Source organism: Bos grunniens, chromosome 12 (assembly GCF_055505025.1).
Source record: "Bos grunniens cultivar Pamir isolate PY7600 chromosome 12, Bosgru_T2T1.0, whole genome shotgun sequence".
NCBI classification, from domain to species: domain Eukaryota; kingdom Metazoa; phylum Chordata; class Mammalia; order Artiodactyla; family Bovidae; genus Bos; species Bos grunniens.
Window position 1 is genome coordinate 75,018,864 of NC_141176.1, and position 16,119 is coordinate 75,034,982.

Below are 16,119 nucleotides of genomic sequence, written 5' to 3' on the forward strand. Positions count from 1 at the left end.
AGCTTTAAGCCAACTCTTTCACTCGCCTCTTTCCTTTTCATTAAGACAGTCTTTAGTTCTTCTTCACCTTCTGCCACAAGGGTGGTGTCATCTGCATATCTGAGGTTATTGAAATTTCTCCTGGCAATCTTGATTCTAGCTTGTGCTTCATCCAGCCCAGGCTTTCTCATGATGTACTCTGCATATAAGTTAAATAAGCAGGATGACAACATACAGCCTTGACGTACTCCTTTTCCTATTTGGAACCAGTCTGTTGTTCCATGTCCAGTTCTAACTGTTGCTTCCTGTACTGCATATAGGTTTCTCAAGAGGCAGGTCAGGTGATCTGGTATTCCCATCTCTTTCAGAATTGTCCACAATTTATTGTGATTCACACAGTCAAAGGCTTTGGTATAGTCAATAAAGCAGAAATAGATGTTTTGCTGGAACTCTACAACCTTGCCGTACTCCTCTCTCCAATCTCTTTTTCCATGTCCATTTTTAACTGTTGCTTCTTGACCTGCATACAGATTTCTCAGGAGGCAGGTCAAGTTGTCTGGTATTCCTGTCTCTTGAGGAATTTTCCACAGTTTGTTATGATCCACACAGTCAAAGGCTTGGTAATAGTCAAGAAATCAGAAGTAGATGTTTTTCTGTAATTCTCTGGCTTTTTCTGTGATCCAACAGATGTTGGCAATTTGATTCTGGTTCCTCTGCCTTTTCTAAATCCAGCTTTAACATCTGGAAGTTCATGGTTCACGTACTATTTGATAATTTTGAGTATTACTTTGCTAGAGTATGAGATGAATGCAATTGTGCGGTACTTTGAACATTCTTTGGAATTGCCTTTCTTTGGGATTGATGAAAACTGAACTTTTCCAGTCCTGTGGCCACTGCTGAGTTTTCCAAATTTTTTGGCATATTGAATGTAGCAGTTTAAAAGCATCATCTTTTAGGATTTGAAATACCTCAACTAGAATTCTATCACCTCCACTAGCTATATTATTAGTGATGCTTCTCAAGGGCTTACTTGACTTCACGTTCCAGAATGTCTGGCTGATGTCCAGTGATCACACCACCGTTGTTATCTGGGTCATGAAGATCTTTTTTGTATAGTTCTTCTGTGTATTTTTGCCACTTCTTCTTAATATCTTCTGCTTCTGTTACGTTCATAACATTTCTGTCCTTTATTGTGTCCATCTTTGCATGAAATTTTCCCTTGGTTTCACTAATTTTCTTGAAGAGATCTTTAGTTTTTCCCATTCTCGTATTTTCCTCATTTCTTTGCCTTGATCCCTAGGAAGGCTTTTGTATCTCTCCTTACTATTCTTTGGAAGTCTGCATTCAGATGGGTATATCTTTGTTTTTGTCCTTTGCCTTTCTCTTGCTTCTTTTCTCAGCTATTTGTAAGGCCTCCTCAGACAACCATTTTGCCTTTTTGCATTTCTTTTTCTTGGGGATGGTCTTGATAACTGCCTCCTGTACAATATCACTTATCTCTGTCCATAGTCCTTCAGGCACTCTATCAGATATAATCCCTTGAATCTATTGTCACTTCCACTCTATAATTATAAGGGATTTGATTTATGTCATATCTGAATGGTCTAGTGGCTTTCCCTACTTTTTTCAATTTTAGACTGAATTTTTCACTAAGGAGTTCATGATCTAAACAGTCAGCTCCTGGTCTTGTTTTTGCTGACTGTATAGAGTGTCTCAATCTTCAGCTGCAAAGAATATAATCAATCTGATTTTGGTATTGACTATCTGATGATGTTCATGTGTAGTCTTTTCTTGTTTTGTTGGAAGAGGATGTTTGCTATGACCAGTACGTTCTCTTGGCAAAACTTTGTTTGCCTTTGCCCTGCTTCATTTTGTACTCCAAGGTCAAATTTGCCTGTTATGCCAGGTATCTCTTGACTTCCTAGTTTTACATTTCAGTCCCCATGATGAAAAGCATATCTTTTTTAGGGTGTTAGTTCTAGAAGGTCTTGTAGGTCTTCACAGAACCATTCAACTTCAGCTTCTTTGGCATTACTGGTTGGGGCATAGACTTGGATTACCGTGATATTGAATAGTTTGCCTTGGAAACAAACAGAGAACATTTTGTCATTTTTGAGACTGCACCCAAGTACTGCATTTTGGACTCTTTTGTTGAATATGATGGCTACTCCATTTCTTCTAAGGTATTCTTGCCCACAGTGGTAGATATAATGGTCATCTGAGTTAAATTTGCCCATTTCACCCCATTTTAGTTCACTGATTCCTAAAATATCGATGTTGACTCTTGGCATTGCCTGCTTGACCACTTCCAATTTACCTTGATTCACACACGTAACGTTCCGTGTTCCTAAGCAATATTGTTTTTACAGCTTCAAACTTTATTTCCATCACCAGTCACATCCACAACTGGGTGTTGTTTTCACTTTGGGTTAGAGGAGGGGATTTCTCCTGATTCCACCAAAATGAATCTGATTGTCACCAGGCTAGAGTCCCAATTGCTCATAGCCTTGGGTAAAGACATCTGCCACTTGGTTGTCTCAGTTCTCTAAGAGATAAAACTAATGAGACAATTGAAGAGTCATGGGCCAAAGAGCCAGAAAAGGAGAATAATTGTAAGGGGTTCTAAGAATGGCCTTAGAAGCTCAGGGAAGCTAGGGAACCTTATTTTGTTCCTGTCACAAATTTGTTCAGCCAGGCCCTTTCTGTTTTGAGTATTTGGCCAAGTGACCTTCTCTCTATTAAAGAAAAAATTTTATTGGAGTATAGTTGATTTACAGTGTTGTGTTAGTTTTAGGAGTACAGCAAAGTAAATCAATAGCCATATATCCACTATTTTTAAAGGCTTCTTTTCTTTAAAAAAGATAAAAGCTATTTCAGAGAATTGAGTAGAGTTCCCTCTGCTATACAGTAGGTTCTTATTAGTTATCTCTTTTATATATACTTCCCTGATGGCTCAGACCGTAAGAATCTGCCTGCAGTGCGGGAGACCTGGGTTAGATCCCTGGGTTGGGAAGATCCACTGAGGAGAGCATGGCAACGCACTCAAGTATTCTTGCCTGGAGAATCCCCATGGGCAGAGGAGCCTGGTGGGCTGCCGTTCATGGGGTTGCAAAGAGTTGGATACATATATAGTAGTTTATGTATGTCGATCCCAGTCTCCCAATTTGTCCCTTCATCCCTCCCTTGCTGGTAACCATAAGTTCATTTTCTACATCTGTAACTCTGTTTCTCTTTGGTAGAGAAGTTCATTTATACTGCTTTTTAAGATTCCATGTATAAGTGATACCGTATGACATTTGTCTTTGTCTGCAAGCAGTTTTCTCTGGCAATTGGGATGTGGTCTTTTCTATCTAACCACGAGTGTTAACATAAAAACAACAGGAAATGGTTGGGGGACAAATTCCCCCTTGATCAGCCGGCAGGGTGTCAAGAGCTTTGCAGTGGTCAAGTGTCATGTGGGCCAGAGGGTCTAGTGAGGATTTTGTCATTCTAAGGTTAGAACTGGGTTCTCTACTTACTTAGGCCAGTCTCTGACTTTTTTAATTTCTTTATTTATATATACTTAGGTTATTATAAATTCTTTCTCATGCTAGGCTCACCAGGGATCCTACAAGAGTGACAACAGCTATTACCAGTCCAGCTCTCCTTCTGACTAGATGAACGACCCCCTTTGATTCACAGGTCGTGCGAGTGTAATTAAAATCTGAATGTAACCTTGATCTGGGGGTGAACCATATATAGCCTACTGTCCCCTGGTAGTTTTCTTGGAGACAGTTGATGGCCCAACATGGGTGGCCCTTGCTACATGATCCTTGAGGAACAAACATCCCTCAGGGGCACACACACTGTCTTTGATTTTATTGAGTCTTGTTTAGGCTCATGGTGGTGCCCTTCCATCCAGGGTACTTGCGCATGGCCAGGCCCCTCCATGTTTGGTATGATCCTGTCCTCAGAGCCCTTAAGCATGGTAACTATCTAGAGTCAGCCATGCCTGTAGGTGGAGGGCTCATAGTGAATGGTTGGTTGGACCCCCAGAAAACAGGGATTTGACTAACACATAGGCCTTTGCAGGGGTGTGGTGGCAATGGGGGCAACCTTGATATCCCTGGGCAGAAGGCTGGGCATGGTGGAATTAAACTGTAGTTTGGTGATATTGTCAGCTGAAGTTCCCTGAAAGTCTGGTGGGCAATATTTATTCCCCCAGTAAGGCTGATGGTGACAGATCCAACAATCAGTAAAATTCCAGCCCTTTTGGAAGTTTGTTAATTTTAAAAATAAATGAATTTTCTAGAGAGTGATACCGAGGAGGACCATAAGAAAAATCAATTGCATTTTAGTTGGGAAGCTATTACTTATCTTGAGGTTGTCTTCAGAAGGTTGGGTTCAGAAAGAGGCTCACATGAGTGTTCTGGCTGAGGGGAGTCTGACAGGACTGTAAGTAGTTCAGGGTCCAGAGCCTGTTAGACCCAGGGTGTTGTGTCCATAAGATAACTCCCTATAAAAACTTCTCTGTGTTGACAACTGATCTGAGGAGATCTTGAGACCTCAAGTTTGCAACTGTTTTGAATATGACTGGTGCTAAGACACTTCAGTCATGTCCGACTGCAACTCCATGGACTGTAGCCCACCAGGCTCCCCTGTCCATGGTATTTTCCAGGTTTGAACACTGAAGTGGGTTGCCATTTCCTTCTCCAGGGAATCTTCCCAACCTGGGAATCGAACCAGCATCTCTTATATCTCCTGCTTTAGCAGATGGATTCTTTACCACTAGTGCATGTAGGTATCCTTCAATCTGATACATTTCAGAATATTTAAGTCCTCAGTAATACAGGAACATATCTGCAGCCTTACCCATAATGGTCATTCAGCTCTATTCTGCATGCCTGAACCACTGTTACTTTATTTGATTTCTAAACAGATGTTTTTTCTTAATAATTAAAGCAGATGTACAATGTATGTTCAGTAGGCCACAAAGAGGCTGCTTTAATTATGTAATATATAAGCCAGCATGACTTTCCTATACCTAGAATGTATATGTGTTTGTAAGCATATATCTAATTTTCCCCATATCTTTATATATTTACAATGTAGTCTTTTTTTTTTTTTTTTAGCAATGTCCATGAATGTAGGTTTCTAATTAGAGATGTGTAATTGGATATATGTCACTCTCCTTTTAATTTTTAACAGGTGGCTAAACCCCTTGTTTAAAATTGGTCACAAATGGAAATTAGAACCAGATGACATGTACTCGGTGCTTCCGGAAGATCGCTCCCAGCGTCTTGGAGAAGAGCTGCAAGGGTGAGCACAGACATCAGGGAGAAGGGGAGAAAGAGTGAGAATTTCCACGTGAGGCTAAAGATGTGGGGGAGGCTTTGCCTTCCTATGGGTTCTTCTGAGACGCCTTTCCTGACACTGCATGCTCAGCCCCTCAGGTTGACCCCGGGCTTAGCCCACTTTGGAGGCCCGTGTTCCCTGTGCATCTGTGGGCGTGGAGGGAGCCCACAGCCACGGCCCTGGAGGCTGAGTTCTGTCCCCGGAGGTGGGGTCCCTGGAGGAGGGAGTGTGTCCGCCTGAGCTGCTTGTGACCTGTGAGTCCAGCAAATCTTGGCAGGAACTTGTTTCCAGAATCTGGAACTTTTCCCTCAAGACCTGTTTATATGGTGCTTCAGAGTCTGCACTGCTTATCTTTTAGGAGCCCTGTGAGCAGGTAGCCAGCATCTATGGGGCAGCCACAGAGTGCCCTGTAGTGAAGGCTTATCTTCCACTCTGTCTCTCTCCCATTTTCCCTTTGGTGGACACGCTGTTCTTTACTGTGTTTTGTTTTGTATCACAGGTACTGGGATCAAGAAGTTAAGAGAGCCCAGAAGGATGCACAGGAACCCTCTTTAGTGAAAGCAATTGTAAAGTGTTATTGGAAATCCTATTTAATTTGGGGAATGTTTACATTTGTTGAGGTAAAAGATTTTCATACTGTGAGCTGCTTTTTGGTGTATGTATCTCTGTACTGAGGTGGAAGGGACTGGTGGGGAGAGAAGCCAGTGGTCTAAGGTCTGAGGATAAACCATCATGGAAACATGATAGAGCTCAGAGGTTGTATTTATCTTTAGAATGGCGAGAACTGGACTCCAGGGGTTACTATTCTTCTTTTAACCGGTTAAAGAGTGTTGTGGAGGATGGCCTTGAAATAAAAGACATTTTATATTATGTTAGAAAGTTCCTGGTGTTCAGTATAAATGCTGACTGATCTTTGACCAAAAGAAGATCCCAACAGCCTCAGGCAATATGTGCCCTGTGATTTAGAAGAAGGTAATTTGGACCCGAGCCCAGAATAACATACATTTTATGGCACTCATTTATAGTTTAAAAGGTAAAAATTGTTACCTTGACCAGGTCACATCTGATAAATGCTGTTCTAAGAAGATCCATCGCCTCTCCTCTTCCAGGAGAACAGAACCCAGGGCCCTGCATCTGGACTGTAGCAGCCCAGAACTCCTAAGAGCACACCTTTCCCCAGGCTGCCCCCTTCCCCGTGGGCTGGCACTATGAGCAAAGCCCCTGTGGAGAGGAGCTCCAGCTTCACCGTGAATTCTGTGCACCCTCCACACTGCTTTCTTTCCCTGGTTGTGGGAGCAGATTCCTGGTTGAAGGGGGATCCTGGTATCCTGACATTGGTAGAGGGTGTAGGAGGAAATGTTCAGGGCAAACCAGAGGCAGAAAGCTGTGAGGTCAGTGACCTCCATGACCCTGAAGATCCTGAGTCAAGATCCCCCAGAGGACAATCCACCTGGGGACACAGTGCTGTCAGCCCCACTGTTCTGGCTGAGCCTGCTGGGGGTCTGCTGCAGACCTCCCTGGGGGGCTCATGCTCTCCGTGGTCCCTTAGTGCTGCCTTAGGGAAACGGGCAGCATGTGAGTGTGTGAGAGCAGGACAGGTGGAAGATGCAGGTGCTGTGAAAGGGGTGGAGAAGGTGTGAGCTGTCCTCAGTCCATCATGTTGGGGGTGAGGTGGGTGGGCCAGGTGGTTTACAGGTGGGCAGCATGGCTCTTGTTTAAAGGCTGTGCTGGACTGAAGGGCATTGCGGGCAGTGGGCAGCTGGGCAGGTGAAGTCCACCCCACACAACTGGAGAGACCAGAGAATCCGTCAGCTCCCAGGTGACTGGATGGTCCTGGGGGATGGAGTTCTCACTGATTTCAGAAAAGGATTGGCCATTGTGCCAGAGGGTGGGACAGGAATGTGGGGCAGGGTGCTGCCTTTGAGAGGGCACTGACCACCTAGGTACTGCAGTGCCTTGTGAAGGACAGGGGTGGGAGAGGGAGCAGGAGCCCGTCAGGCTGCCCCAGCCCTTCTTTGTCCCGTGTGCAGCTGTCCCAGTCATGGAATTTCTACATAGTCACAGTAAGTCTGTTTGAAATACACAGGTGTGTATTTGAAATACACTGGTGTGGCCTGTTTGTGCAGGATTTCCTGACCTCACACAGCAGAGCTCTCATGAATCCTGCTTATCAGGAAACCCTGGGGCCTCAGTGTCTGCCTGTGGCTCATGCCAGGTGCCTGGTTGGATGAGTGGCCTCAGGGTTTAATGCTGGATCATATCCTGGAGCAGGTCTCTCTCTGCTGTCCTTGGTTCTCTAGTTTCTCCTTGGTACCAGATGCAAAAGATTCTTAAAATCAGGTGGGTTCAAAGCATAGCCATGTGGCTGGGTTTGAACTGAGCTACTGGTTTTTCTTGCTGTTCTGGGCTGTTAGCCCCTTGAGTGGGGTCACTAAGCCTTGGATGGATCCCATTCTAATATGAGTCCTGGGTCTTGGCTGTGGCAGCTCATGGGAGAAACAGACATAGAGAGAGAGGCCATAGGATCTGGGGTTCTTCCTGAGATGGAATCCACCCCACTGTGGTGCTGGGAATGTTGATTTCAAAGTTGTCCAGCCCCAGTAATACTTCCTGCTGGGGATCCAGGAAGGCCAGGCCTGGGGCTGCATAAGGTGCAACTGGTAGAGCCCTGGGCCCTTTCAGGAGGTTGGTCTCTGGGTGGTCATGGTGGAGAAGTGGGGAGTAGAGGACGTAAATGTAGGGGGTCATCTGTGTGGCAGTACTGCTAGTACTAGTAGCAGTGCTAGTTAGTTAAATAATTGATTTTATGAAGCAACTTCCCGTGTTCTGATCAATCTATACTGCTTCTTGTTCTTTATATTTTAGATGGTAGATCTAAACTCAGCCCAGGATTTTCTAAAACACAGACATGTTTCCTTTTTGATCTCTGGCTCTCTTTTAATCCCTCAGGTGCACAGAATGCCCTGTCCATCATCCATGATCCCAAGCAGTGTGGTCTTACCACCCAGCACGAGCAGGGCCTCCCAGGTACTCCTGGTGGCACTAGGGGGAGAAAGCAGGGTGACGCCAGTCCAGAGTGAGGCTTTTAGGGTTTTAGGATTTTGAGATATGAAAACCTCTGTCCAATGAGAAGGGCTTCCCTTGTGGCTCAGCTGGTAAGGAATCTGCCTGAAATGAGTGAGACCTGGGTTTGATCCCGGAGTTGGGAACATCCCCTGGACAAGGGAAAGGCTACTCACTCCAGTATTCTGGCCTGGAGAATTCCATGGGCTATCCTTTGAGAACTGAGGAGTATCTCTACCTCTCAGAGAAATAAGTACCAGGCTAAGGAGCACTTGCCGGTCACCCCTAATTAGAACAGAACAGCCCGAGAGTTCCCAGCACCCTTTGTCCCTGTGTGCACCTCCATGGATACTGTGGGTGGGGAGGACAGGTCTCTGCCTGCCCAGGGCCCTCAGGGTGGAGAGGGGGGCCTGAAGCCTCTGCCTGGGTGTGAGTCACAGAGACCACCTCCCCAGGTCATCAGTGATTCTCTCTGAGAGGTGAGGTCTCCATTGCTGCTGTGTAAGTGGGGTGACCTCAGAGAGCCAGAGTGGATTCACCCAGTCCCTTTCCCTGAGAGGGGAGGTGTTGCCAGGAGTTATTTCCTCTTCCCAGGATCCTTAGAAGTGGCCCAGCCTTGTCTGGTCACTTGGCCTTTGTCTGAAGCCACTTTTTCCGATGGTCTCTGGTCCAGTTGGAGGCTGTGGGAAGCACATGTGTGTGTAACCTTCACTTAGGAGCTCAGCTGATGGACAGGAAGTAAACAGAATCCTCTGCATCCCACAGTGGGCTTTGTGCCTGGATTCATGGCTGGTTCCCCAAGAGCTGAGTGGTCTTTGCATTTATTCCCCAATCCTTTCTTCCGTGTGTCCCTCTCTTTGCTCAACCCAGGAGGCTGAGGAGAGGCTGCTGGTGTCAAAGATACTGTGGGCTGAGAGCAACCACTGAGGACCACACAGCAAGGGAGAGGAGGAGGGGGCCTTGAGCCAAGCAGAAGGGGACCTGCCAAGCAGACCTGCTGTGTGCACCCTGCTGGTTCTTGAGAGCATAGCATTAGCCATTAGCCATTCAGTTCAGTTCAGTTCAGTCGCTCAGTCGTGTCCAACTCTTTGCGACCCCATGAATCACAGCACGCCAGGCCTCCATGTCCATCACCAACTCCTGGAATTTTAGGTGTTAGTAATATTCACAGTGATGACCTTGAGTTATAAATTAGGGTGTTATATCCACCTTCTTTTCTTTTTCTAAGCATGTGTAAGTTTTTAATGTAAAATTAAAAGAACTTTTTAAAATTGAAGTATGATTGGCTTAAAATGTTATATTAGTTTCTGGTATACATCATTAGTGATTTAATATTTTATACAGTACATGATAAGTGTAGTTACCAACTGTCACCATGCAAAATTATTCCAATATTATTGAATATATTTCCTATGTTGTTTAATTCCATGATTTATTTATTTTTTAAAAGTTTATATATTTATTTTTTGCCCCCAATCCCCTTTTACTATTTTATGATTTGGAGTTTGTACCTCTTAAGTTCCCTCACCTATTTCACTTGTTTCCTCCACCCCCTTCAATCCATTTTCTTTATGTAGTCAGGGAAGTAGGAGACTCTTTTTGAAAGATTGCATTCATAATGGTTAAAAATTGCAGCAATGTGGGTAGAAGTGAAGCTTTATAGTCTAGAAAATTTGGTTTTACACATGACTTTTCTCAAGAGTTCCTGTTCCACTGTGGTCACCTGTGAGGAACAATGAGCTTTCCAAGCCTTTGTGAATCCAGCCTCTGCCATTAAGAATAGAGTAAATCTCTTACCAGGACTTCTAATAATAAAAGTGATGAAAAATACTTGTTTTTATGGTGGTTTCAGAGCACTCTGCGCTGTTGTAGCTCATTTAGTTGTCCCAGGATTCCTCTCAGGGAGGCAAGGTGGGTATTTTCACAGATAAATACCTGGGGGCTGAGAAGGGCACACGATGGGCTTGGGGTCCTGTGACTGGCAGGTGGCCGACCTGGTATCTGAGGCGTGGTTCTCTGACTGCTAGACCCCTGTTCTCTGTGTTCTGTCCTCTCCTCCCACAGCCTCCACTGAGGCTCAGAGCCAAGAGGAGCTGCTTTTCTAGAAACAGCTCTGGCCCCTCTGTCACCTGATTTCTATAGTGTTGTTTTTTTTTTTTTTAATTTCCTGTAGATTTTTAGGAACATTTCAAAAATACAAAAATAGAATAGAATGAAAAGGTAACACAACATGTCACTCCAGAATAGGGCATTCTGGCAGAAATATTGTTGTGAGTTGACTGTGTTTTCCAGAAATAGACACAGGAGAAACTGAAGACAGAGTAGAAGTTATTCTTCTGAGGGACATTTACACTGATAAAGGAAATCTCCATTTGTAAAGGTGTCTCCCTCTCTGTACCAGAAAAAGAAGGATGGCTCTAAATCACAGCAGAATCCTGTTGGAGGACAGTCTTCAAGAAGGATGAAGTCTGTATAACACACCCAACCCTGCTGTAGTTTAAGCTGCTTCTCCTGCTAACCTCTCATTGGCACTCCATCACCTTTTCTTCTGTCTTTAGGGGGAGATGGCATTTAAGGTGGTGGCTTGGGCTATCTCAGGGAGTTACTCAGTTCTTCTTGATATTTCGCATGTGTATCAGAAATATACATGCTAATACACTTCTGTTTTATTTTCTCTTGATATTCTGTCATTTATTACAGGGATCCTCAGCAAGAACTCAGAAGGGTAAAGGGAAATAAGCCCCTATGTCACCCTAAGTCAGCTTCAATAATTGCCATAATGAGCAGTCTTGATTCATCTGAAACTCACCCTCACTTCCCAAGATTATTTTAAAGAAGTTCTAAGACATCAAATCATTTTTATCTATAAATATTTTAGTATGTATTTTAAAAGATGTGGAATCTCCCTTCACTAAACATATTTAGCATAAACATTATTTTTATAGACTTCCCTTGTGTCTATAAAAAGTTATGACCAACCTAGACAGTGTATTAAAAAGCAGACATTACTTTGCCAACAAAGGTCCATCTAGTCAAGACTATGGTTTTTCCAATGGTCATGTGTGGTTGTGAGAGTTGGAATATAAAGAAAGCTGAGTGCAGAATAATTGATGCTTTTGAACTGTGGTGTTGGAGAAGACTCTTGAGAGTCCCTTGGACTGCAAGGAGATCCAACCAGTCCATCCTAAAGGAGATCAGTCCTGGGTTTTCATTGGAAGGACTGATGTTGAAGCTGAAACTCCAATACTTTGGCCACCTGATGTGAAGAGCTGATTCGAAAAGCTCCTGATGCTGGGAAAGATTGAGGGCAGGAGAAGTGGATGATAGAGTATGAGATGGTTGGATGGCATCACTGACTCAATGGACATGGGTTTGGGTGGACTCTGGGAGTTGGTAATGGACAGAGAGGCCTGGTGTGCTGCAGCTCATGGGGTCGCAGAGTCGGACACGACTGAGCGACTGAACTGAACTGAACTTGTGTCTCAGACGGTAAAGCATCTGCCTACAATGTGTGAGACCCAGGTTCAATCCCTGGGTTGGGAAGATTTCCTGGAGAAGAAAATAGCAACTCAGTCCGGTATTCTTGCCTAGAAAATCCCATGGTCGGAGGAACATGATAGGCTACAGTCCATGGGGTCACAAAGAGTTGGACACGACTGAGAGCCTTCACTTTCACTTTATTGTTTTATGCATAAATATTAACTTTAATATAATTAGTATCTATTCAGTGCTCACAATTGGGTTTTTTTTCCCCTCTTCTGTTGGAAGCAGTATTAAATAAGGTACACTTGGCTGACACAGGTTATTCAGATTGCCTTCCTGTTCCCCTCCACCCCGAGCCTCTAGGTTGTTTGACCTGTAGAGATTCCCACAGTCTGGATTTGGCTGATCGCATCTCCCTCTGTGTCAATTAACTTGTTCCTCTGGCACCTTAGGTTGGTGTTTAGGTCTAAAAGTTTGATATAGCTCATTTGGATTTTTTTTGCCCCTTTTGTCTATGTAGGAGGTAGGGTTGTATATCCCCCTTATAAGGTACATAACATCTTGTGTGTGTGTGTGTGTGTGTGTGTGTGTGCATGTATGTGTGTGTGTGTATGAGTGATGTTGGAGCTATTCATGATCCTTGCTCAAGGTCTATTAATTTATTAAGTGTTGCAAAGTGGGGATGTTCTAAGCTCTTTGGTTAATGCTGAACTACAGTGTTTATAGGAAGAGTAGGGGAAAATATTTTTTTTTCCATTTTTAAAACCTGTTTTCAAAATGGGGAATTGGTTCTCCTCTAGTGAGGAGAGGGACTAGTGAGTTTTCATGGTTGGTTGTTTGATTTGGTTTTGTGAATGTCAGTTTGAGCTCATGGATTTAAACATTTCTGATCTGCTTCAGTCCACTTTATTTGTTATGTTTATATCAATCTTGGGCCATCTTTGGGCAGTGGGAGTATATCAAATTGGGTCCTAAGTCTTTTGCACACACTCTAGAAGTCTTGGCTATTTTTTTTTTTAATGTCTTTTTTTTTGCTTGTTTTGGTTTTTTCGTTTTTGGTGTGACAGGAGGTTTCTAGTTCATTCTGTACAGCATTTGCTCAGCCCTGAAATCATCCATTTCTCCAAGCAGCCCCATCTTCTTTTACTGTGAAATGGTATTTAAAGACTATAATCTGGATGTTAGAGGGGCTTATTGCTCTTGCTTATTGTTTCTTGGCTTTTTTTTTTTTAGACCAAGTTAGAATACATTTTTAAGGCAAACAAATATGTTTATATGGGTGTTTCCAATCCAAATCAGATATGGGACACTAGTTTTTTACTTCATCTTATTGTGCTTATATCTGTATCTCTTTTCTCCCATCATCTATTCTCTTTGTCCCATGTCTAAGCCCAATTCTCAATGATATCAACATAATTATTGATTTGTTTTACCTTATAATGTGACTTCTGAAAACATAATAAGACTTATCTTTTGGCAGTTCATACTGTCTTCACACGGGTGTATCATGCAGAGAATGTGTTTTCAAATTGTTTTGTTTAAAACCACATTTGATAGTTCTTTTTTGTATGGCTCTTTGAACCAAAAGCATGGGTAGATACTTGGGTAATTTTATTTAAATTTACTCTGAAATTTTAGGAATTGCTTTTTAAAAAATTAGTTCTTTTTGCACTCATCTCACATGCTAGTAAAGTAATGCTCAAAATTCTCCAAGCCAGGCTTCAGCAATATGTGAACTGTGAACTTCCTGATGTTCAATCTGGTTTTAGAAAAGGCAGAGGAACCAGAGATCAAATTGCCAACATCCGCTGGATCATGGAAAAAGCAAGAGAGTTCCAGAAAAGCATCTATTTCTGCTTTATTGACTATGCCAAAGTCTTTGACTGTGTGGACCACAATAAACTGGAAAATTCTGAAAGAGATGGGAATACCAGACCACCTGACCTGCCTCTTGAGAAATTTGTATGCAGGTCAGGAAGCAACAGTTAGAACTGGACATAGAACAAGAGACTGGTTCCAAATAGGAAAAGGAGTTCGTCAAGGCTGTATATTGTCACCCTGTTTATTTAACTTATATGCAGAGTACATCATGAGAAACGCTGGACTGGAAGAAACACAAGCTGGAATCAAGACTGCCAGGAGAAATATCAATAACCTCAGATATGCAGATGACACCACCCTTATGGCAGAAAGTGAAGAGGAACTAAAAATCCTGTTGATGAAAGTGAAAGACGAGAGTAAAAAAGTTGGCTTAAAGCTCAACATTCAGAAAACGAAGATCATGGCATCCGGTCCCATCACTTCATGGGAAATAGATGGGGAAACAGTGGAAACAGTGTCAGACTTTATTTTTCTGGGCTCCAAAATCACTGCAGATGTTGACTGCAGCTATGAAATTAAAAGACACTTACTCCTTGGAAGGAAAGTTATGACCAACCTAGATAGCATATTCAAAAGCAGAGACATTACTTTGCCAACAAAGGTTCATCTAGTCAAGGCTATGGTTTTTCCTGTGGTCATGTATGGATGTGAGAGTTGGACTGTGAAGAAGGCTGAGCGCCGAAGAATTGATGCTTTTGAACTGTGGTGTTGGAGAAGACTCTTGAGAGTCCCTTGGACTGCAAGGAGATCCAACCAGTCCATTCTGAAGGAGATCAGCCCTGGGATTTCTTTGGAAGGAATGATGCTAAAGCTGAAACTCCAGTACTTTGGCCACCTCATGAGAAGTGTTGACTCATTGGAAAAGAGTCTGATGCTGGGAGGGATTTGGGGCAAGAGGAGAAGGGGACAACAGAGGATGAGATGACTGGATGGTATCACTGACTCGATGGACGTGAGTCTGAGTGAACTCCGGGAGTTGGTGATGGACAGGGAGGCCTGGCGTGCTGCGATTCATGGGGCTGTAAAGAGTCGGACATGACTGAGCGACTGATCTGATCTGATAATGTTTTCATGATTCAAAAATCAAGACAAGGCTACTTTTAAAGAAGGCTGATATCCTTGTTAGCTCTATTCTAATTCTCCTTGCCCTTTTAGAGATAACTTTCCAGGCTAATTTTGACTCATCTGTTTATTAATGTTTTTTAAATATAGTTTTATCTGAAGTTTTCATTTTCCTACTGTGCAGAATGAAAATTTTCAATGTCAATGCTGTAATCTCTGGACTTGGGTTTATAAGGATTTTTCTGGAAGCATGAAATGTGTAATGGGACTCTGGTTAAAACTCTTTGTGATAATTATAACTCCTTCATAGCAGGTCTGTAGCCATTCCAGGCTCAGATGACAAGACAGTACAAGAGTGGAGGTTAGCAGATGCTTACGTGGGGTTAGTTTCTGCATCCAGACTCTTCCAGGGAGAGGAATCTTCAGGCTCCACCCTAATCAGTTGAACCTAAACCAGTTTCTGGAGGCTGGACCTCGGGCATCAGAGTGTCTTTATCCCCACCCACGTGATGCTAATGTGCAGTCAGGATGAAGACCACTGTGTAAAAGATGAGTGAAGGCTAGGATATCAAGAATGCTGGTGGTTATGATTTCCCAGATTCACTGCTTTTTCTCCTCATCTTTGGATTTTTCTCAACTCTACTTTAGAACTTCCCCAGTTCTTTTTTTTTTTTTTTTACTTTACAATTTTGTATTGGTTTTGCCATACATCAACATGCATCCACCACGGGTGTACATGTGTTCCCCATCCTGAACCCCCCCTCCCACCTCCCTCCCCATACCATCCCTCTGGGTCATCCCAGTGCACCAGCCCCAAGCTTCCTGTATCCTGCATGGAACCTGGACTGGCGATTCGTTTCTTATATGATATTATACATGTTTTAATGCCATTCTCCCAAATCATCCCCCCACCCCACTCCCACAGAGTCCAAAAGACTGTTCTATCTGTGTCTCTTTTGCTGTCTCACATACAGGGTTGTCATTACCATCTTTCTACATTCCATATATATGCGTTAGTATACTATATTGGTGTTTTTCTTTCTGGCTTACTTCACTCTGTATAATAGGCTCAAGTTTCATCCACCTCATTAAAACTCCCCCAGTTTTAATGATTAACTGCCTGTTCAATTTTCCGCTACAAGCTCACTCTTTTCTGCTTATATGTTTCACTCAAGTGTTTTTCTTTGTTAGCTTGCTTCTATTTTTGTGTGTTTATTTCCATTAATGAGATGTGGGGAAATTGGGTGAGAAATGTTTCAAGTACCTTAACTTGGAGGAGGAATTCTATCCACTGCAGAATTTCTAGTTTCTAACGGA

The 16,119-nt window shown here is 43.1% G+C and overlaps 1 protein-coding gene across 6 annotated transcripts in view; it reads left to right on the forward strand.

Moving 5' to 3' along the window:
- Positions 1-16,119, forward strand: part of LOC147361913 (ATP-binding cassette sub-family C member 4-like) — a 195,388-nt gene that overhangs the window by 12,077 nt on the left and 167,192 nt on the right. For 5 of the 6 annotated variants that reach the window (XM_086330224.1, XM_086330221.1, XM_086330223.1 and 2 more), the window contains exons 2-3: positions 5,167-5,277; positions 5,813-5,933. In XM_086330224.1, the coding sequence (XP_086186350.1) occupies positions 5,167-5,277; positions 5,813-5,933 (232 nt within the window). Of the gene's footprint in view, positions 1-5,166; positions 5,278-5,812; positions 5,934-16,119 lie in introns of those variants that run through there. The other variant, XM_086330225.1, reaches the window with a different exon arrangement.